Consider the following 20,014-nt stretch of genomic DNA (forward strand, 5'->3'; position numbering starts at 1 on the left):
TTACCTCAGTCCCCTGAGCCGCCCTCAAAAAAAGGCGGGCATTGACATTCCACCGCCTGCTTCTTTCAGCTTTTATGTAGGACGTCTGAGGTTTACCTCAGCATGCTCAGACGAAACATGATTCGCTGGGTAATGCTCACATGACCTGCCTAACCAAGTTGGTTCAGCTCAGAAGTTTCGTCTGAGGGGTATTTTGAAATTTTGCCAAAAATTATCGACCAACAGCTTGACCGCTCCTTTGGTGTGTGAATTTCGATCTCAACCTTCTCAACAACCACAGACCTGACCATCTTCAATCTTACAAGCGTCATAAATGCGAACTGGACAATTACTTTGACTATTTTGAAGTTTCCACGCCTCCTAGAACGCGAGTGTTATGCATGAACGTCCCGGTGAGCAATGTCGCGTTTTATCGGGCATCTACATGGCTACAGTAAAACCCCGCTATACCGTACCCCGGCATACCGGATTCCTCGCCGTAACGAATAAAATTAATTCCCAAAATTGATTTCCCACACAAATAACGAACTTCCTCGCTTTTCCGGAATTCGTTAATTTTTTTCCACCCTCCCATTGTTGGAATTGGTGCAACATGTACATATTCTTGGGCCAACCGAGGGTGGCGGTCATGTGACCGCCAAGGCCCACGCGCACACTCAGGGGCACCCCTCTAGCTAGAAGATAGAGAATAACAACAACGATAACTACACAAGATTACACCGAGCAAGAGCCTCCACGAGAGTAGGCCCTCTGCCCAGTAATCGCCGTAGTCTTCGACATTTCGTATACAAGCAATTGCTGTGTAAAACCAACACCCATACCAAGTCCGCTATACCGAGGAAATTGTGGCCCGTGCGGAGGCCCGTGCGCACCTCTCGCTACCCCTCAATTTGGGTGTCGGGCTGCATTACCTGGGCAACCACAGCAATCAACAGACCAAGTAGTTAGCTCTCTCTCTCCTTTCTCTCCTCTCCTTGTCCACTTTCATCCAATACAAGCATAGTACACTGCTTTCCACTCGTAGCATCAATATTTTCTACCTTGTATCTTCCTCCGACAATATGCCTCGCCGTACAGCAATTTCAATTGAGCAGAAGCAAGCCCTTCGGGCTCGCCGAGCAACTTTCCTACCGCATCGAACCTCGAGATGAAGCGCTGGTTTGAAGACAAATATGTACAAGCCGTACACAACACGGCGAGCTAACTAGCTCAGTCTCAGCACCCGCTACGATGCAGTCGATCCGAGAAGTCCTGGGCTTTCGAACTACGAACCACGGGATATATATAACAGCGGCTCATGCCCTTGAGTGTTTAGAGGGTCTAAGGCTGTACCTCGAGCAGCAGGAAGAAGGTGATATCGAGCAAATTCGCAACCTAAATAGGCTGAGTATGACGCTCCAGGGCTCTATTATTGAGAACAGCCGCCAGGGGGATATTCGTGCCTACTTTTGTACTTAAAAATATATGGTATCCGACTTAACGGATCGCCCGGTATACCGAATAATTTCCATTCCCAAAATTGATCCGGTATAGCGGGGTTTTACTGTATATTGTGTCTTCCCCGCAATTTTGGGTCGAGCGCGGACGCTTCGATCTCGACGGCCTTAGCTCAGACATGGTTGATAGTGTATAGAGTAATGAAGATAAAGGAGAAGACGCTGGAGGCCAAGTTTTGAGAAGAAAATCGACGTGGTGGTCGAGATCTTATGGTTCAAAGAGAGAGGCTCGTTTCGTGGTTTTCCCCCGATCTTTCTGAACGGGCGGTCAAAGACCTCCTCAGACCAAACATTTGATTTGGACCTAACCGTTACCTAATTTGGTTAGATATGTCATGTGACTGCACATGACCCAGAGTGACTAGTACTAATAATGTTTGGTCTGAGCATGCTGAGGTAAGTCTGAGGTAAGAATTCGGTGGCTACATAAAGTGGGTCGGACTTTTGCAGTGTTTACTAGTACTGAAGTCCGTCGAACATGATTTTGGAAATTCCGTGATATCTCGTACACAAAGCAAAATATTACAAGTCTGGCTGCCTTGTCTTCTGCGTCTTTCTGAGCCAAATCTGTTGATACTGAAATCAAATATAAACGTGTAAACAGGGCAAGTCGTTGTTGACCGAGAGCTGCGTCGGGGTTCATCGTGGGACATAACACATAAAAAAAGCCTGTTAGTAGGTACTCATATTGCCTGTGGCTGCAGCCTGCAGCTGATGACTAGATCGGCGATTATTTTGGGCAATGAGGAGGAATTCGTGACCTTCGTCTAGGTCCCCTAAAGGCCACGGCAAGCCCTTCTTGATTGTTTCGAGAGCTGTGTTTGGTTCACCGTGATCGACAAAGAATCGCGTGTCGACTCCAGATATCATCTCACTCTCATGCTGGAACAAAGTGCCTCGCGGCTTCGCATCGCGGATGTAGGGAATAGGGGAGCTTTTCAGAATTGCATCCGCCTGCCTGCCAATGTAATCGAGCGAAACCCTCTTAATGGTACCACAAAAAGCCTTCGCCGCAGCAAGACAAGCGGCAGGGTGGGAACTCATGATGCCGTAGATATCATCCGTGCTGCACCTTAGGGCATTAAGGAGGGTTGTTGCAAGTCCAAGGTGGCGAAAGTTTTTCTACACAACAAGTTGGGTGATCCAGCACACTGTTAAGTCCTTGTGGTTCCATCTGCAAGCAAAAGCATGTCCTGCGAGGGTCCCATCGACAACCACTCTAGCATAAGAAGTCTTTGCGGTAGAAGGTAGTAACTGGTCTCGCATGCGGGCGGGGGACAAAGCCACGCGCTGACCTGCTAAAGATTAGCACTCGGTAACAAGGCAGTGTTACCGTCAGAGCTTACCTGCTCGCTTGGTTTGCTTGCCCCAGACTCCATAGTTATCACGAAACAGAGCGGCGGCTTCCTCGAGCTGTTTGTCAGTAATTGCGAACCCAGGAATGACTTTGACATTTTGTTCTGCCATTCTGACCAGGTGTGGCCAAGGGTTGAAAGGAGTAGTCATGGTTTCTGATGAGGGGGTAACTATTTGGCTAGGCGGGTGTGTGTGGGAAGGAGACTTAGATTCGCAGGAACATGTTAACTACGTCAAGTTCCCTCAGGGATTCCCCTGCAGAAGGCGGTGGATCCACATTACCTCAGTGCCCTCGATCAGAGCCTTGACTGGATCTTCAAATCTGACCTTATCCGCGGGATGTACAGCCTAACCAAGGGATCTACAAAGCGCATACAACGTAGCATAGTGTATCATTTGTCAAAGTAGACAAGGTGTTCAGATGTCATTGGTACCGCAAACCCGAGCGAACGGGGCACAGCTATACTAGGTAGTTCGAAATGAGACAGGTTCAAGAGATCAGATAGAACCCCAATTGTCCTCGCCAACCAAACCACGAGCCAAATAAGCAGGCACCTGGCGGCTCGGGCAGTCGATTCGTCTAATTGTTTCCTCCTTGAATGCACACCACAAAAGTCCCCAGTCCACCTCCGACACCTAGAGACCCACTACTCACAGCTGCTCAGTAGAGATAATCTACTGCTCAGTCTGGAAGTAGTTGAGGAGAACGGAGCGCTCCTGGGACTCCTCACCCCAATCCTTGACAACGACGCAAGAGCAGTTGACGACCTTGCGGGCGTTACCCTCACGGTCGAGAGTGCCTGTAGAACGACTATTAGTAAATGTGCCACGCAAAAGGTCAATAAGACCAAGGGAAGATATCCGGGAGAACATACAGAGACCGACCCACTCGCCGAGCATCTTTCCGTCAGGGACCTTGATGAGGGGGATCTTGTGCTCGGAGCAGAGAGCGATGACGAGCTTCTTGTAAGCCTCCTCCTCGCAACCCTCGTTCAGGACACACATGTGGGCCTCGCGGCGGTCGAGAGCCTTGGCGGCCTCACGGAGACCACGGGCAAGACCGTCGTGGATGAGGGAGATGCGCAGAACACCCTTGAGGGCGTCCAAGACGGACATCTGGCCGCTACCGGCATCGGCAGAAACCTCGACCTCCTCAGCGGGGGCGATGGGGGATGTGGGCTCTTCTCCGTCCGACTAAATGATGGCATGTTAGTACATGGGCTGAAAGGGTTGGTTGCTGCGGCGGAGTCTTGTCTTGTAGGACTCTTGAGAGATTGGGATTGGACTGGGACAGCATCGAGATTGCACCGGCGACGAGGGGTACCCTCTACTCCGACAGCGCAACTGCTTCGACGACCAAGTCCATTCCAGTCTCTCTAATGTCGGGACAAGATTGCAGGTGTATTTGGGGGTGGTGGAGGACAATTCACAGGGGCAGGACATACCATTTTGTTGCTAGTTATGCTTGAAAATCGGATGATCCTCGAAGAGTAGAGTTGTAGATGGAGATAGAAAAGTTGGTGCGGGCGGCGTGAGATTGCCCGCTATTTCGAACTTTTTCGGCTGTGTGTGCCCTACGATTATGTCATCCCGCGCCCGAAAACATGGTCACATGATTTTCACATCTATGGAAAATCTATGGATAAACACCGCCCAAGTCGGGTTTGATTAGGTGCCTTTGATATGTGCCTAGTATGTGCCTGGTAAAATCAATGCAGGTGGGCTTTTGTGTTGAAATTCTAAAGGCACGACTACAATCACCGCTACGAAAGGGAGGCATCTTTGAACTAAAAAATAGTTGATTCATAACTGAACACAAGAGGTATCATAATCGTACAATCAGAATCCACTCTGTACATCGTTCCGCTGGATTGCTGCCATTGCGCCGGGTCTTAGCAGAAAGACGCTGAAAACAAAACTACACGTATGTACTGGATCGAGGGTAGCCAACCCCATTGAGGTGGCTGATCCCATTCATATCAAGAGAGGTTTCCGGGCCGTGGCCATTGAGGTGAGGAGCGCCAAAGCCAGCGCCGGCCGCCTGCGGCTCTGGATCGATGTGCATGTTCAAGAATTGCAGGTGGAGACCGTGCAAGTGAGGAATGTGTGGAACGAGGTCTGTGAAATCCGAAAGCTAATGAACAAGTTAGCGACTGTGGCAAAAGTGGAAAACGTCAAGCGACTTACTCTGATCCAAAAGACATGTTCCATCCCAAAGTACTTCGGGCGCGTGTCGCAATCCCTCTGCATAACCTGGCCGACACTTGATTCCTGGAATCCTTGATCGTCTGTGTAGATCAACATGCGACGAGTGACACGCCATAGATTCTTCCGTTGGGTCGGGGTCGCTTTTCGTTTCTCCCAACTAGGATATTGTGAAAGTTGGAGATCATTAGTAGCCAGCAGAGGAGCGACCAAGTAATTCGGAATCCACTTCTCGTCGGCAATATCCACACTGCAACCAGGATCGAGCTGACGGCTGTGGGCAGTGACAAGGGGCATGAAGGTCTTGAGCCAGTCGTGACTTTTCGCGCGCGGATTATTGGAGCCAACAAGATTCGCAGCGGCACGGAGGCGACCAGGAAGTGCCTCGCGACGCCGGTGCTCTGCTGCCTCCCGCTCGCGGCGCGCCTTGTTAACTCTAGCACGCTCTTGCTCCATCCTCTTCAGACGGTCGTCCTCGGCTTGTTTGGCACGTCTTTGTTCCGTCTCCTTGCGTTTGCGGTCTTCCTCCTCGACCTTGTCCTGGGCAGCCTTAGCAGCTTGGTCGGCTTCTTCTTTAGCAAGTCGTTCGCGTTCGACTTCTTCTGCGATGCGCTTCTCTTTCGCAACACGTTCTTCGTGTGTCTTCTTGGCTTGTGCTTGTCGGCGCTCCTCGGCTTCGAGCTCAAGACGCTTCGCGACTGAAGCTGCGTCAGGTGCAGGTGCAGAGTCGACTTTGGGCTCGTGAGAAGAATCCTTTTTCACGTCACCGTTCTTTTTGATGGATTCACGATGAGGAGAGCTTGGGCGGGTAGGAGGTTTCTTGAGAATATCGGTGGACTGGGGTTGTTGATGGTCGGAAGTTTGAGTGAAGTCCTCCTGGACTCGGCGTGGGTGGGGATGTGATTTGCCTGAATGGTCAGGCTGCCTTGATGCACCGTTGGCAGTAGAAGGCTTCTCTTCAGGAACAAGGCGCCTCTTCTTTTTGCGCGAGTCGGGAGATAAGGGATCACTATCAGGGCCACGAGAACGGGATCGCTCTGGGGATCGATCATTGCGGACGCGTTTCAAAGACAAAGTGTTGTCAGATGCTGTGTCACGAGACTTCGGAGCCTCTTCACGTCCAGAGAGTGAATCAGAAGAGACGAGACTGGATCTGCGCTCCTTGGGGCGACGTCCAGCGATGAGTCGTCTTTTTCTCGTCTCTTCACTTGGTACCATCCCACTAGACTCGCTGTCTCGTCTGGCCGATAACGCAGATTTGAGCTTCGAGGGGTCTTTTGAATCCGGTGGTCGCGATGAGTCGCGCTCCTTTGCGCGTCGCTTTTCTTTGGTGGAATCGACATCTTTCAAAGAATCACGGTGTCTCCCAGCGTTGGGACTGCTATGAGCCTTCTTGCGGGCGACGGGAGAAGAGGAATCCTGTCGTGAACGCTTCTCCTCCTTCTCTTTCCCACGAGCTCGACGAGGTGAGTTGTCCTTCCGACCCTTGTCGAAACCATCGTACCTTTCGTATGCGTCCTTCAGGATCTGATACTCATCTTCCCAATTCTCACCCTGCCGACCACGAGATAAATCGAAGTATGTTCGGTCTTCAAACAGGCGACGGGTGGGATTAAAGCCAGGTTGATTCAGGATGAGCTGGATGACAGCGGTGTTGCCGCGGCCGATGGCAGCCAGCATGGGCGTATTGTACCCCGGCTTCTGACCACGCAACGGGTTTGGATCTGCCTCCGCGTTGCCCATTGCATACAAGAGCGAGAGAACGTCATGGTGACCCCCCTTCGCCGCAGCGATCAAAGAAGCATTGTCGGCCTTTTGCAGAATATTGAGAATGCTGACCACACCAGCCTCATCACCTTTGGCAGCAAACTCTCGAAGATTCTCAAATGTTGGTTTGGTCCACAAAAGGTCGTTTCTGGTGGCTTCGCTTCTCCCACCTTTCCGTCGGTTGGACAGGCCCACAGGAGGGGGACTGCGCATCGGAGGCGATTCTCGGGGGCTAGTTGCGGATCCTCTAACTGTTGAAGCCCGTCGTGAAGATGGTTCCTTGATTTCTGATGCGGTGTGATCCTCTGAGCGTCGACCAGGTCGCAAATTCGCCTTCGCGTCAGCAAGTGCCTTCCTCATCTCTTCATACTCGTCGTCGTCGACAAAGGACGGAACCAATTCATAGGGCTCATCGCCTTCGGCGTTCACAGTCCGTGGGTTTGCACCTGCATCAAGCAGAAGCTTGACAACCTCCACATTTCCGTTCTCGACCGCGTCAATCAATGGGGTGTCTTTGTCGATATTTTTGGTGTTTATCTCGCACCCTGCCTCGAGCAGGAACTTGACGATTTCGGCCTCGCCAGCAAGCGCTGCGATCTGTAGGGGAGTGTTGCCTGCATTGTCGGGGATATTAATGTCTTCTGGTCGTTCGGCATGGCGCGCCACCACTTGGTCATGTTTCCGATCGGCGCATGCCCGTGCAAGAGGAGTCCGGCCGCTCTTGTCGCGCAACTTCTTTGGTCCCATATGTTTGGCAGGCGACGCGGACGCGCCGACTCCAGACCCAAGCTTCCGCAGATGCGCTCCAGGCAGTGGCGAGCCGCTTTGGGAGGACGAGGTCGATTGTCGGTCTTCAGAGCTCTGCCGCGCGAATCCTGTGAGAGGCGTCGGTGCCTTTTTCTTCGTTGGAAATTGGGAGCCTGAAGCAGATCGTTGGTGGGATCGTCGACTGGGTGAGACTGAACGCGTGTCGGAGGGCGGCCTTGAAAGGCGCGTGTTAGTGTTATGTTTGAGTTCGCGAACAGGATGGGAGGGTGCGTGCGAGTGTGCGCGATGTCGATCTTGTTGTTCCTCCGCACTGTCACTGAAGCTCCGTTTACGGAAGGCGCGAGGCCTCTCGGGTCCGCGGTCAGTTCCATCGAGGGCACCTTCCTGTTCTGAGATCTGAGAATCATCAGCCTTCTCAATCTTCACCGCCGAGGGGGAGATTGCTCGGTGGCTTGGAGAACGTGAGCGTCGCTGCTGTTGCCGTTGTCGTTCCCGTTCTTGGATGTCCGTTGACACCCGTGGTTTCTGTCGCTGATGTCCATCAACGCCATTGGGCTCGTGGCGACTCGGATCGTGCTTGATATGTTTCCTTTTCTTCTCTGGGGACAAGGACTCTCGACCCGATTGGATTATTGTTTCAGCTTCTGAGTCCGCCCTGGGGCTAGGAGGCCCATCCACCTCCCCTTCTGAATATTCATGTGTCTGGCCATCATTGTCTACCCGTGGATGAGAGTCTGGACGAGCTCGATGCGGTGATGGGGGACCAAGAGGGTCCGGCTTCACTGTAGCAAGCGTGTTCTGACCGACGTCCAGGGCAGCTGGTAGGGAGACTGCCTCGACATCACTCATAGCGATAGCACTCGAATACTTAATATACCGCTCGTCATTTTGGGGGTAAACGCGACCGAGAAAACGACCGTGGTCAACAACGCCAGCAGTTGTGCGCGGACGCCGATCTTCGACCACGGGGTTCGCCCGCGAAGAGAGTGTTGAAAGGTGGGCAATACCGCTCCGGAATACGGGAGCGATATGAATAGACGGTCGGGAGGAATCCGGATTTCGAATTTACTGATATAGGTTATATAGGTCGAGGGATGAGTGTCGAAGGTCTTCACGATGAGAGTTGAATGGGGGAAGAGAGGGAAGGGAAGAAGGAAAAGCGGGAAGGGAAAGGAATGGGACTGGATTGGGTGTAGGGCTCCTCACTGGGTCTGGTTTGGCCACGGTGAATCATCGAGCTGCAGGTGGAATTTACTACTGAAAGCATCCTTGTTTTTGGGACGAGTGGAAGAAGCTTGAACTAGGGCTGATCTTGATTGGCAACTTTTACTTTTTTTTGTTTTATCATTCTATCTGAATTATCCAAGTTCTTCCGACGCGTACAGGGGGATAAAAAGGACGATACTGTCATACCATGACTGGGTGATACCGTGACTGCGAGCAAAAAAAGGGGGGCACAGACCTTGGGACACTAACCGGATCCGGAACCTCAAACTTGCCAAACAGTTGGATGCACTAGACCAAAGGTGGCTAGATTGATTGCCCTCCGATATTCACCACTCAGCGTCTCAGCCGATATCTCTCGGCATGTGACAGAAGGTCAGTTTGGTTGGTTTGGCGTCATCGAAAACCCTAAAATGATAACTTCTACTTCTATCAAAGCTCGGAATTTCCTACTCACGGAACATATACACGATACCTCTCTATCTGTCCCGGACTACGCAGTAAATACCCTACATCGAGCGAATCCCGACATCGCCGAATTAACTCCAAACGCCCATTGGCGGCGAGGGCTGAGGGATCGGCGACGGGCCAAGCTCTTTCTCCACAGTAAACACCTTCAGAAAACATCTCACTGATATTATCGCAATGACAATCTAAAAGCTCACAGAGCAAAAGGGGAAACCAAAAGAAAAGGAGAAGACAAGCTCTCGCACATTAAAGAGCTATGTCTCTAATCTTTCAATGGGTCGATAACACCCTCGAAGCCACCGGCATGGATGCAGTTGACGCTCTACGCGCGTTCTTCCTGCTGGCCGCCGCCACAGTACGATACGCCCTGTGATAGCGAACACCTCCTGCAGACGAACCCAACTAATGCCCCGCTCGTATGCAGACGATCTCAATCAGCATCCCAGCCTCTCTAAGATCCCGCTTCCTCGTTTACGGCCCGCGCGCGACCTCGGCCTCCATTTCCACCGGCCCTGCACCACCACGCCCTCAGGAGCCTTCCACCGAGAGCAAGGGCTTCCTAGACTACCTCGCGACCTGGCAGGTGCCACATAGCTACTTCACGCAGTTCTATGTCGCATCTTTGCTGTCGTCGGTATTTTGGGCTGCGCAGTTGCTGTCGCAGGGTGTGGTTTTCCAGGCCATCGCGACCCGTGTGAGCGAGGAGCATCAGCGCCATTCCATGTCTCTGACTCAGGTACTTGTCTGCTGCGTGCTGTTGGCTATCCAGGGCTCTCGGAGATTGTGGGAATGCAATGCCTTTTCGAAGCCCTCATCGTCGCAGATGTGGTTTGTGCACTGGCTGCTGGGCTTGGGATTCTATCTCGCGGCGGGTGTGGCGATTTGGATTGAGGGGTCTGGCACTCTGTTGACGGAGAGACTGACCATCGTCGATCTGCAAATGACTAATGCTCCAAGTATGAAGACATTCTTTCTCGTCCCGCTCTTCCTGGTGGCGTCGGGCTTGCAGCATGACTCCCATCACTACCTGTACACGTTGAAAAAGTACACCCTCCCGGAACATCCCATGTTCCGCGGAATTGTGTGTCCCCACTACGGTGCGGAGTGCGTGATCTACCTATCACTGGCGCTGTTGGCTGCGCCGCGGGGTGAATGGATCAATAAAACCATGCTGTCGTGTCTAGTTTTCGTCGCGGTCAACCTCGGCCTGACGGCTCAAAATACCAAGCAATGGTATGCGCAGAAGTTTGGCCAAGACTCAGTTCAGGACTGGTGGCTTATGATTCCTTATGTCTATTAAACATGGAGCTGTGATGAAAAATGGAAATCTGTTCGGCAAGGCAGTACGCCCTATTTCCCGCCCAAAAACTTCAAGGTATTGCCCATCTTCGCCACATGAAGGACATCCCTGTACGTAAGACTAGTCCTTGTCTCCCGCTCATACCAACCCTGTCGGTATGTTTCTTTGTCCCGCAAGAGCTCCCAGTTACAGATAGAGTGAGGACCCAGGTCTTCATCTCTCGTCGTTTCCGCGATGCCATGCAGGACATCCGTGTACATCTTGCCTCTCGTGATCAGCAGACTTCGTCTCTCCTGCAGGATACGGTAATGCGGTTTTCGGTCTGCGTCGGGCTTTCCAGCAACATCTTGTCCACTTTCATCTTTGTCGCCTTGGACGTGTTTGTCATAAACGTCAAACACAATTGGCGCCCTTAAGCTCACTGTCGCGACAAGAGGATAGTATGCTGCTCCGTCTTCATGCGGCATGATTCCCTGTCCGGGTTGATACTCGTTTACCAGCACATGGTTGGGCGCCTGGTGTGGTGCATCGTCGAAGATACCCAGTTCCGAGAAGCGCTCGATGATCGGGGATTGAAGCCAATCCGGGAGTGGAGATGCGAGGAGCGTGTTGCTCTGGGTAAGGGCCGATGGCCATGTCTGGAGCCTGCGATGCGAGAGTTGGGTCCAGCGTGGCAGGGGCGCTGATGTCACCTGTGGAATACTCGTGTGAGTGATGTTGAATATGAGCGAGTGACAATGTCTATTGTTGAGGAATATAATGCAAGAATATGAACATATATCTTGACGCCAATGGCGCACTCTAGAGTCTCAAATACTAATTCATAAGAAAATCATCGATTCCTACCTTTCGAAGCAACCAGTCCTCCTCAGCCTCCGTGATGAAATCAGATATGTAGAATGCCTCGCCGGGCAATACCGTAATGCGCGCAGCTTCCAGGCCCAATTCCATTTGCTCTCCAGCTGGGAAGGTTGTAGAGAAAGTCTCAGTCCACTGGTATCCCCTGCTTTTGAGGGGTGATCTGTCTCACTGAACAGGAAACAAAGATAGCGCAGGCAAAGACAGATGAAAGAGTGGAAATCGAGGAGAACTCCAAATACCGTGGCATTCAAATCGAGAGCATCAGAGCATGTTCATATGCATAACTGATTTGAATACAATCCAGTAGGAGTCAACTTACATAGATGATAGAGGGACCAAACACAAGCCACATGGACGTCACATACCTTTCTGCCTTACAACCTGAGGCAGGTATAGCCCACCCCCACATCAGCTTTGATCCGAGCAACCAACACAGAACAACTGAAATCTCTCCACGATGGCACCAAAGAACAACGCCAAAGCCGCTAAGGGCAAGGGCAAGGATTCCTCTGCCGACGATGCCAAAGGCAAAGGTGGAAAGGGAGCCGTGAAAGGCGCGCAGTCGATTAACGTGCGCCACATTCTTGTATGTTTCTTTCACTCTTTTCTTTCACTTGTCTACATGTGGTCTTATGTGTGCGGTACTGGGAGATATAGCTTCTAGTATACAAGCTATGAGCAGAATAATGGATATTTTGTATGACTCCTGCTAACCATAGCTAGTGCGAGAAACACGCCAAGAAAGAAGAAGCATTGGAGAAGCTTCGCAACGGCACCAAGTTTGATGAGGTTGCTCGTGAATTCTCGGAGGATAAGGCTAGGCAGGGTAAGACTCTTGAGCTGAAGAGCGGAATGTTAATAGCTAATATCTCTTTTGCAGGAGGATCACTTGGATGGAAGACGAAGGGCGGGCTGGACCCGGCATTTGAGGCTGTTGCTTTTGAGCTTGAGACTAGCACAACGGGGAATCCCAAGTATGCCGAAGTCAAGACTGGGTTTGGCTATCATATCATCATGGTTGAGGGTCGGAAGTGAGCTTTCCTCTCGCTATTGGAAGCTATAAATTCTGCTGTCTATCTTGCAGGTGGGGAATCTAAACGCCACTTAGACAAAAGCTTATCTAGGGAGCCAATATAACATATTTACAGCTCCTTCTTAGCGGCCTCAATCTTTGACTGCTCTTTCGCCTTCTTCTCTGACCTCTGGACCACGGCTTCGGCGCCGATGCCGCCAAATACCAGGCCGATTCCCAGCCATTGGCCGCCGGACAGAGAATGTCCGAACCAGAACACGCTGAGAAGCATGGTCAACATCTTACGAGTGACCGTAACAGTTACCAGCAGCAGTGAAGAGAAGCGCGACAGAGTGTAGAAAATGAAGAGCTGACCAACAGCACCGCACGCTGCAAATCCAAGGACATGCTTTAGCGCTTCTGGGTGGCGGGAGAGGAAAGAGACGGCGCCAAACAGCTCAGTCTCGGTAGAAGGGGGAATAGGGAAGGGTAGGAGGTTATGCAAAACACCGCTCTGCGACAGATGAGGCATAACCAGGAGGTACGCAGAAGTGAGAATAGTGGACAGCACATTCTGGGCAACCATCATCTGGGGCCCGGTGAAGCGGGTGTACAGCTTAGGCGAGGAGAAAACGTGGTCTTGGGTGGTGTTGGTCAGACCATCTAGGAGGAGATTGATGGATAGCAAGAAGATACCCCATCCGGAAGATGCAGTCTGTTTGGCGGCGACTTTCTTACTGGTCCCCGGGTGGTGTAGACTGAATGTGGCAACACCGAGAGTAACCATCAGGACTACACCGTACTTATACAGCGGGTATCTCTTGCGGAAGATGGTCAGGTGCAGCACCATGACGGGGAGAAGTTTGCATGACTTGGCAAGGATGAAGGTCAGGTAATCGATGTGTTGGAGACTGGCGTAGCCGAAGGGCGATGCGAGGGACGAGGATACTGCGACGAGAAGCAGGGGAAAGATGATTCGGCGCGTAGGGAAGATGGACGGTATCTTCTGACCCTTGGGAGTTGAGAATAGGAGGTATATGAAGCCGGTGATGGCGGCGAAGGAAGATTGGATCGTGTTGAGCACCAGGGAGTATGTGAATCGCTCTGTTGGAGGGTTTGGTTCCGCGACGGTTGCTGGACGAATGGGATAGCTGGTCGTCGTAATGGCCTCTTGTAAGACACCCCATGAGAGGCTTTGTTTTGTCAGCTACGTGCTTTTCGGAATTAGGCCAACGTGGTCGAAGCACTTACAATGCCGCATAGATTCCGAGGACGCAGATCATGAGTTGCGTCAGGCCGGGGGTATCGGCGACTGTCTCCAGGGCCGCTGATGGTTTTCCTGATACTGGTCCATTGGCTGTGGAATGGATCTCTGTACTTTCAGGCTTCTGAAGTACGTCGGACTCATCTGAGAGGTGCATTAATTGAGAGGAGGGGGCTCTTTGGAGCGGCGTTTGCTTCTGTCGTCCCATTGCGAGGGATATCGACGATGCTTGGAGATCCAAGAAAAGGAAGGCAATGCTCCAACAGTACGCGACCTTAGTAAAGGAATATCAAGGTGTCGAAGATGTTGCTACGTTGGTTGTAGGAGGAAACAAAAAAATCACAAGATGCCATGTGTTCTTACTGCTCTTACTTCAACTGATCGCCGCCCCACATAACTTTCTTCCCTTGAAGAGAAGAATGAATCTTAGTGATTTCCAACATCAATTACCCTGAATCGATTCTCTCTTCTAAAATCACAAGCTTCCAAAAGCTCAGCCTTATCCCCCATACAATCCACATAAGGAAAGCGGTGTCAATAAATCAGATCTATCACAGGCGGTGAACCTCAAAAGTCCCCAAGATTTGCGACTTCGCGACACAGAGCTCCCACTCCAGCACCAAGCTTTGCAAGCCAAATCTCCAAAAGATACCCATAATGGCAAACACACAAACAACCAATCGCCCCAACGCATCAGCGCTTACCTCGCACATCGCAGACAAAGGCCACGAAGCTCCTCACCTCGCAGCAGCAGCGCAAGTCCAACACAATCTCCAATACCAGCACCTCTGGACCTCAATAGTGGGGTACACCATCTCTGGAGAAGCAGAGAACACAAACACATCCGGTCAAGACCCCCAAAGACCTCCACAAACCCCAATCGCCCTGCTCTCCGGCTACCCTCCACACCGCGTGTACACACATCCAGACGAGCAACTATACATGCTTGAAAACGGGATTCGCGAAGATGACCTTGAGCCGGAACGCATGTTCGTGGTACCGCTGGTGCAAGGGCAGTCGTGGACGTTGCGCCATATGGCTGCTGTCTTTGATCGGCTTCGTGAGTTTGAGCTGAAAGTTGAGGAGCATGATCGGTCTGTTGATACAAGGACGAAACATGAGGAGGAGACTGATTCTGATATGGCGGAGAAGCTGGCGAGGTATTATAAGAAAAAGGAGCAGGCTCGTCTGACTGCAGAATGGGGGTCTCAAAGGCTGTTGATTGCTATGGTGGATAAGGGTATGGGTGGTGATGGGACGGTGGCTTATTATGTTTTGCATGAGGGCGAAGTGAAGCCGAGGCAGAATTAAGAGTGCATTGCATTGCATGGATTGGTGTTTTCTTTACATGTACATAATAGACCTATTACATTTTCATCCCTCACGACACGATGTGACGAATATTATTCGAAAGACATGAGATTCATTATCCGTGTGGTATCCAGAAAGTACATTGAAGCAGCAGACGAGTTGGATGAACAGATGCGCTGAAATTAGACAAAGCATTCTGGCATAACGATCAGCTAGCCACCGGGTATAGTGATACTTAGAAAGCAAGAAGCAACAAATGCTGAACGGGCTGTACAAAAGGTTCGACAAGATGCTCAAGACAGATGGCTAGAAACGGGTGCAGAAGGAAAATCACGGGAATAGGTCACCGCTGCCATTGGATATGGCATGTTCCTCTTCCATTCGACAACTCGAGCAGTACTCCTCGTACCAATGCTTGATATCGTCGGCATGCTCAGCGAAGATGCGCTCGGCTTTGGCTGTTCCGCCTAACTGCGTGTCATCGCCCTGGGCAGCCTCTCCGCCAAGAAGGACTTCAACTTGACGACAGCGCCGAACTTCCTCCCGGAGCCAACGCTGCCATTCAGTCTGGACGACCTCTTTCTCGATACTGTTCACCACACGTAGTGCAACGAGAAGATTATGCCGATACATCCCAAGGCGCTCACGTGTTTGCTGGAAGCGTTTGATAGCGCTCTTCGTCAACGCATCTCGGGGGCTCGCTGTGCTGATTGACAAAGGCATATCTGCATACCGCATAGTCTGCTCTTGGAAGGTGGCAAAGCAGTTGCTAGGGCTTTCGGTACCAGCCCAGATTGTGGAGTTTGCAACTGCTTCGTCAATATCCCGCATGTAGATAGATTTCGTCATGACGAGGTTTGGCCGGACGCCCAGTCGCGCCAAGAAGTTGCCGGCATGTCTCTCGTGCCACCAGTCCCAACTATCTCGTGAGGAGTAGTATCCATTTATGATTGCACTGGCGGCCAGCATGACCAGGATAACCTTGTGGACACTCACGGTCTTCCAAGTCCAACGAACCACACCAAAGGCCCACATCATCAGGAAAGACACACAGGTTTCCAAAAACGACATAAGTGTCTCGAGAAGAAGCTCGTGCATGGCACGCTGTTGTCGGGGCTTGCGCGGTTCGAGCTTCAGGTTAGAGCCAACACCATTGAATTGAGAGACGAAATTTTGGCGTCCAACATGGCCGAAGATCGTGATAGCCTTTTTGGTGCGGCTGTGTGCACCCAACCGGCGTACTTGGTCGCTGGCTAGGTCGACGAGATCTAAAGAGTCCTGCTCCAAATCATCGCTTGCCCTTTTGTCGATCACATCTGGGTAGGTTAGTTCACCGTATAGCATCGACTTGGGGTGCAACTCACTCTTGAGACCATATGGAGTCCACAGCCATTCTACTTTCGTGTAAATAGCGAGTTTGCTCTTTGACTTGGCCTGGAATGTGATGACAACCTTGCTGACCAAACGGAACGAACGTCGGAAGGGAAGATGCCATGCTGTCTTTTTATCTGTGATCACGTAGCATAGATGGTCATTGAGGACATCGATGATCTGATAATCCGAGATCGCATTGTCGTGAGTACGGCCTGTACAAGGTTAATCGAAAGTACGGTAATAAAGTTACACCGAACCTACCCAGGAGATCAGTCGTGGAGATGTTGTAGTGGAAGTCACGCCTCAGATGCTGTGATTCTGTGCTGGCCCACGGGCCTTGCTTAATGTCTTTGAAAGGTCAGTTATGCATCAGTGCTTGGGCTTACGGAATTTGCCTACCTCGAGCTTGCCTCTCATGTAACAATAACTGCCACACCGCGCTTTTGTCACCAAATAGGATATGGAACAACGCTTTCGGACTGATGTCAAGAATCTTTTCAATCACCAGGACAAGATCACCTTGTGGAACATATTCCACGGGTTGGGTCGGGAGCCTGAACTTAGCGACATCTCGTCCACGGCCCGCTCTACCTACATCCAGCTCAAGGTCTTTGTCGATGTAAATGGGAGCTCGGATGTCCTTGCCGTGGTTTGAATGAATAGGCTTGCCGTCAGAGCTCCTGATGTCTGCAAGTCCAGAAGGCAGATCTTCCCAGCTATCTGCACTGGACGACCGGGCTGGTGAACCTGTATCCATCTTGATTAGGGCTTTGATTAGAGCTTCCAATGATAGCTGCTCGACCGCTATTGAACCTTGAATCAAGAAGTTGAGACGTTTTTGAAGAAGCCTGACAGGTTCCAGGAAAGTCTTGATCGTGATGCGCCCAGGAATATCGCTGCCGAGTGGTGGGATAGTATGCAGGAAAAGGAAGTCACAGTCTCGCCCAGAAGCTGCAGTGACCTCTTTAATGCTCTCCAGAGAAACACCGGTAGTCAAAACCAGTCCGAAATGATGGCTGTAGAAGTAGATGTTCCTTGTTGTGACATAGGCTCGTCCAGGGAATTCCTGCTGATCGTTTGGACTCCAGGTGGCTCTGAAAACCAGCACCAACGCCTCCGCCCTCTTGACGTCGGAGAACAACAGGCGGAACTGAGAGTCTTGAATCCTCAAGTGCTGAGGGTAGTAGCTGGGATATTCATGTCCGATACCCAGTATACTTTGCGTAAGCTTAACTTCATCTCCATCAAGGCTCACTGTCTGTCTGTGACGTGGACCGGGTTGCTGTCTGGCTGCGGCCGGAGCACTACCATTATCGGGCTGTGTGACAAGAGTGCCTTTTGCAGTATCACTCAATGTGGAGGACGGCCGGCCTTCCGGGGTATCGTCAGATACCCCACCGATATGGGGTTGTTCCCGTTCAAGCTTGTTCAAAAGGCCCCAGTTCGAGGTACCCCACAGGTTCGCCATCATACCGCTGGGCATGCCACCGGTGCTGTCAGAGGCACCTAATCCAATACCTCTTTCATTGTTCACAACCACTGCAGCCTTGCTCATACTCGTCGGTGCCGGAGGATTGGCAAGCGTTGCGGGTGCGAGACTTGAGCCAGGCTCATCCACATTGCTCAAGGTGCGCCCTCTGTTAGCACTATCGTCATTCACATTGAGTGAAACATTGGAGCTGTATGGAAGGATATTGTGGCTGGCGGATATGAGGCTCGCTATTCCACCGGCCGGGCCGGGAATGGAAGGAGAGGATGGAGGCGCGTTGTTTGATCTGCGGTGAAGATCCAGTTTCTGGATGAGTCTAGACGTATGCTCTCTTGCGTGCTCTCTTGTCGAGCCCTCACCATCCAAACCTGTGAGTCTTCTCGCGCTCCCAAAATCGGTACTATTTCTGAGGGTATGTCCATCGCGGTCCGGAACAGGTAAAGTTGCGCTGCGATCTCCATTGACAGGCTCTTCGTGTGCGTTGGGAGTGAAAGAGTCTGCCGGATCCGCGGCGAACTCGGGAGCCGGAGGCTGAGAAATAGAAAAAGCGGGATCTTGAACTGTGACCTTTCCAGAAACCGAGAGATCGGTGCTTGCGGGGTTTTCTAGAGCTTTTTGCTTGGCTGCTTCGAAAGCACCAATCCACTCCGTCAGCTCCTTTTGGTTGTCTGCCTGCAGCAAGATGGTGTTGTTCTTGGTCTTCACTTGGAAGCAGAACCGGCGATCCTCCTGGGACGCAGGACGGATACTACAAAGCAGCACACCAAATCGCTCGCTCTCTTCAACGCCACCAGTCCGAGCACCCTGCACAAGACATCCGAAGATGCCGTTCTTGAGGAAAGCCCACCGTTTGACCCAAACAGTACGCGTAGGCTTCCCCGATAATGTGCGCAAGTACAGCCAGCCTTGCTTCTCTGGCCTGATTTCTTTGCTCACATTAAGAGTGGACATTGGACGAGAACCCAGATATGGAACGGTCGAGATGTTGTAATCCTCCAATTCACGAGACGGCCGGGCGGCAGCCTCTGCGGCTTCCTCGATATGTTTTCTAGTAGAGAGTAGCTCTCGTTTGGACGATTTCTCACTCCCTTCCATTTCATGAAGCCAGCCCTTGATACGATCCATCTCATGGCCCCATTTCGAGAAGGAGCTGCTGTTGTGATTATGGAACCCCCGGAACTCCCGCCATTGATCAAATGAGACCTTGACCAGAAGTCGGTCAAGAGCATTCTTTAATTGGGGGGCTTGGACTGAGAAGTCCATGGACGCTTTCAGGTATGCTTTATGGGCTTCATGCAGCTGGAACGCTTCCTCTCTAAGGGCCGAGGCCTCCTTGGATTTCGACTGGGAGGCATATCGCGCTTGGAGGTAATCATATGATTTCTGGGTTTGTTCGAGGTTGCGGCGGATTTCCTATGGCCGTGTTAGATGGTCCTACGTGAAAACAACGTGGTCCAGCGAGTCCTTCGTACCTTGAAATGCCGTAGGTCCTCGTGAATGAATTCTCGAATAGGCTCGGCAATCAATGATTCCATCTTTCTGGTTGTTGTGACCAGTCCACTCCAAAGGTCTTTGGATCCCTCTCCACACCTCCTCATGGCCAGAAGTGTATAATCATGATCAACGACCGCTTCCGATACAACAAGTGGATGTGTCGAGTAGGAGAGGAAGCCATTTACGACACTCTCCATGGCGGTCAGCTCGGAGGAGAGCTTTGTCGCAGATTTGGCATATCCATCGAGCCATTTCTCCAGGAAATCGACCTGGTCGGCAAAGTGGGTGGTGGTGGCGCGAAAAGTGGGCGAGTCGAGGGCAGCTTCCTTGAGACCGACCGGTCTGAGCATTGGATGCATGTTAGCATGAAGAAAAGAGTATTATGCGAACAAAAACATCAAGTACTCACACAACGCTCACAAGCTTTCCCACCTGGGGTAACTGGGTTTGTGCTTGATTCGACATCTAGTGCATGTCTCCAGCCATACGCTTGACGCGAGTGAAGACCGAGAATCAGGAGATGTGCTTGAGGCCCCTCTCGTTCAAGGCGTTGAAAATAGTAGATCTGATTTGAATCAATTCTGTTTGAGGCTTGGATAACCCGTCGTGTATGACTTCCCTGCTT

General features: G+C 51.4%; 9 protein-coding genes across 9 annotated transcripts; 3 read left to right on the forward strand and 6 right to left on the reverse strand.

Moving 5' to 3' along the window:
* Window positions 1–2,168: 2,168 nt before the first annotated feature.
* Window positions 2,169–2,963, reverse strand: N7515_006970 (Acyl-CoA N-acyltransferase; the record flags this gene model as incomplete). Its single annotated transcript, XM_056667714.1, has 3 exons — window positions 2,169–2,618; window positions 2,649–2,791; window positions 2,843–2,963. The coding sequence occupies 3 exons, from the start codon at window positions 2,961–2,963 to the stop codon at window positions 2,169–2,171; spliced, it is 714 nt and encodes a 237-aa protein (XP_056521310.1).
* A 530-nt stretch (window positions 2,964–3,493) lies between these two features.
* On the reverse strand, window positions 3,494–4,367 carry N7515_006971 (40S ribosomal protein eS12). Its single transcript, XM_056667715.1, has 3 exons — window positions 4,298–4,367; window positions 3,728–4,046; window positions 3,494–3,652 (listed from the first exon to the last, which is right to left on the reverse strand). The coding sequence occupies exons 1-3, from the start codon at window positions 4,298–4,300 to the stop codon at window positions 3,528–3,530; spliced, it is 447 nt and encodes a 148-aa protein (XP_056521311.1). The 5' UTR covers window positions 4,301–4,367; the 3' UTR covers window positions 3,494–3,527.
* A 403-nt stretch (window positions 4,368–4,770) lies between these two features.
* On the reverse strand, window positions 4,771–8,441 carry N7515_006972 (putative histone deacetylase complex subunit (Hos4); the record flags this gene model as incomplete). The annotated part of the gene is made up of 2 exons (XM_056667716.1): window positions 4,771–4,986; window positions 5,040–8,441. The coding sequence occupies 2 exons, from the start codon at window positions 8,439–8,441 to the stop codon at window positions 4,771–4,773; spliced, it is 3,618 nt and encodes a 1,205-aa protein (XP_056521312.1).
* Window positions 8,442–9,540: 1,099 nt separating this feature from the next.
* Window positions 9,541–10,584, forward strand: N7515_006973 (putative 3-oxo-5-alpha-steroid 4-dehydrogenase; the record flags this gene model as incomplete). The annotated part of the gene is made up of 2 exons (XM_056667717.1): window positions 9,541–9,639; window positions 9,709–10,584. The coding sequence occupies 2 exons, from the start codon at window positions 9,541–9,543 to the stop codon at window positions 10,582–10,584; spliced, it is 975 nt and encodes a 324-aa protein (XP_056521313.1).
* Window positions 10,585–10,634: 50 nt separating this feature from the next.
* N7515_006974 (uncharacterized protein) lies at window positions 10,635–11,535 on the reverse strand (the record flags this gene model as incomplete). Its single annotated transcript, XM_056667718.1, has 2 exons — window positions 10,635–11,276; window positions 11,431–11,535. 2 exons carry the CDS (start codon window positions 11,533–11,535, stop codon window positions 10,635–10,637), a joined length of 747 nt encoding a protein of 248 aa, XP_056521314.1.
* Window positions 11,536–11,902: 367 nt separating this feature from the next.
* N7515_006975 (peptidylprolyl isomerase) lies at window positions 11,903–12,480 on the forward strand (the record flags this gene model as incomplete). The annotated part of the gene is made up of 3 exons (XM_056667719.1): window positions 11,903–12,031; window positions 12,169–12,271; window positions 12,326–12,480. The coding sequence occupies 3 exons, from the start codon at window positions 11,903–11,905 to the stop codon at window positions 12,478–12,480; spliced, it is 387 nt and encodes a 128-aa protein (XP_056521315.1).
* A 107-nt stretch (window positions 12,481–12,587) lies between these two features.
* Window positions 12,588–13,929, reverse strand: N7515_006976 (UDP-galactose transporter HUT1; the record flags this gene model as incomplete). The annotated part of the gene is made up of 2 exons (XM_056667720.1): window positions 12,588–13,650; window positions 13,709–13,929. The coding sequence occupies 2 exons, from the start codon at window positions 13,927–13,929 to the stop codon at window positions 12,588–12,590; spliced, it is 1,284 nt and encodes a 427-aa protein (XP_056521316.1).
* A 449-nt stretch (window positions 13,930–14,378) lies between these two features.
* N7515_006977 (uncharacterized protein) lies at window positions 14,379–15,032 on the forward strand (the record flags this gene model as incomplete). Its single annotated transcript, XM_056667721.1, has 1 exon — window positions 14,379–15,032. One exon carries the CDS (start codon window positions 14,379–14,381, stop codon window positions 15,030–15,032), a length of 654 nt encoding a protein of 217 aa, XP_056521317.1.
* A 330-nt stretch (window positions 15,033–15,362) lies between these two features.
* Window positions 15,363–19,854, reverse strand: N7515_006978 (uncharacterized protein; the record flags this gene model as incomplete). The annotated part of the gene is made up of 5 exons (XM_056667722.1): window positions 15,363–16,618; window positions 16,668–16,754; window positions 16,806–19,308; window positions 19,368–19,731; window positions 19,799–19,854. 5 exons carry the CDS (start codon window positions 19,852–19,854, stop codon window positions 15,363–15,365), a joined length of 4,266 nt encoding a protein of 1,421 aa, XP_056521318.1.
* Window positions 19,855–20,014: the final 160 nt, after the last annotated feature.

The sequence above is a fragment of the Penicillium bovifimosum genome (genome assembly GCF_028826915.1).
Source record: "Penicillium bovifimosum strain IBT 22155 chromosome Unknown utg000005l_segment0_segment0, whole genome shotgun sequence".
Lineage (NCBI taxonomy): Eukaryota > Fungi > Ascomycota > Eurotiomycetes > Eurotiales > Aspergillaceae > Penicillium > Penicillium bovifimosum.

Bases quoted from the DNA above. Each gene is read 5' to 3' on its own strand.
- N7515_006971 (XM_056667715.1), bottom strand. The intron at 3,653-3,727 runs GTATGTTCTCCC...GTCGTTCTACAG, and splicing joins CGGCGAGTGGGTCGGTCTCT to GCACTCTCGACCGTGAGGGT.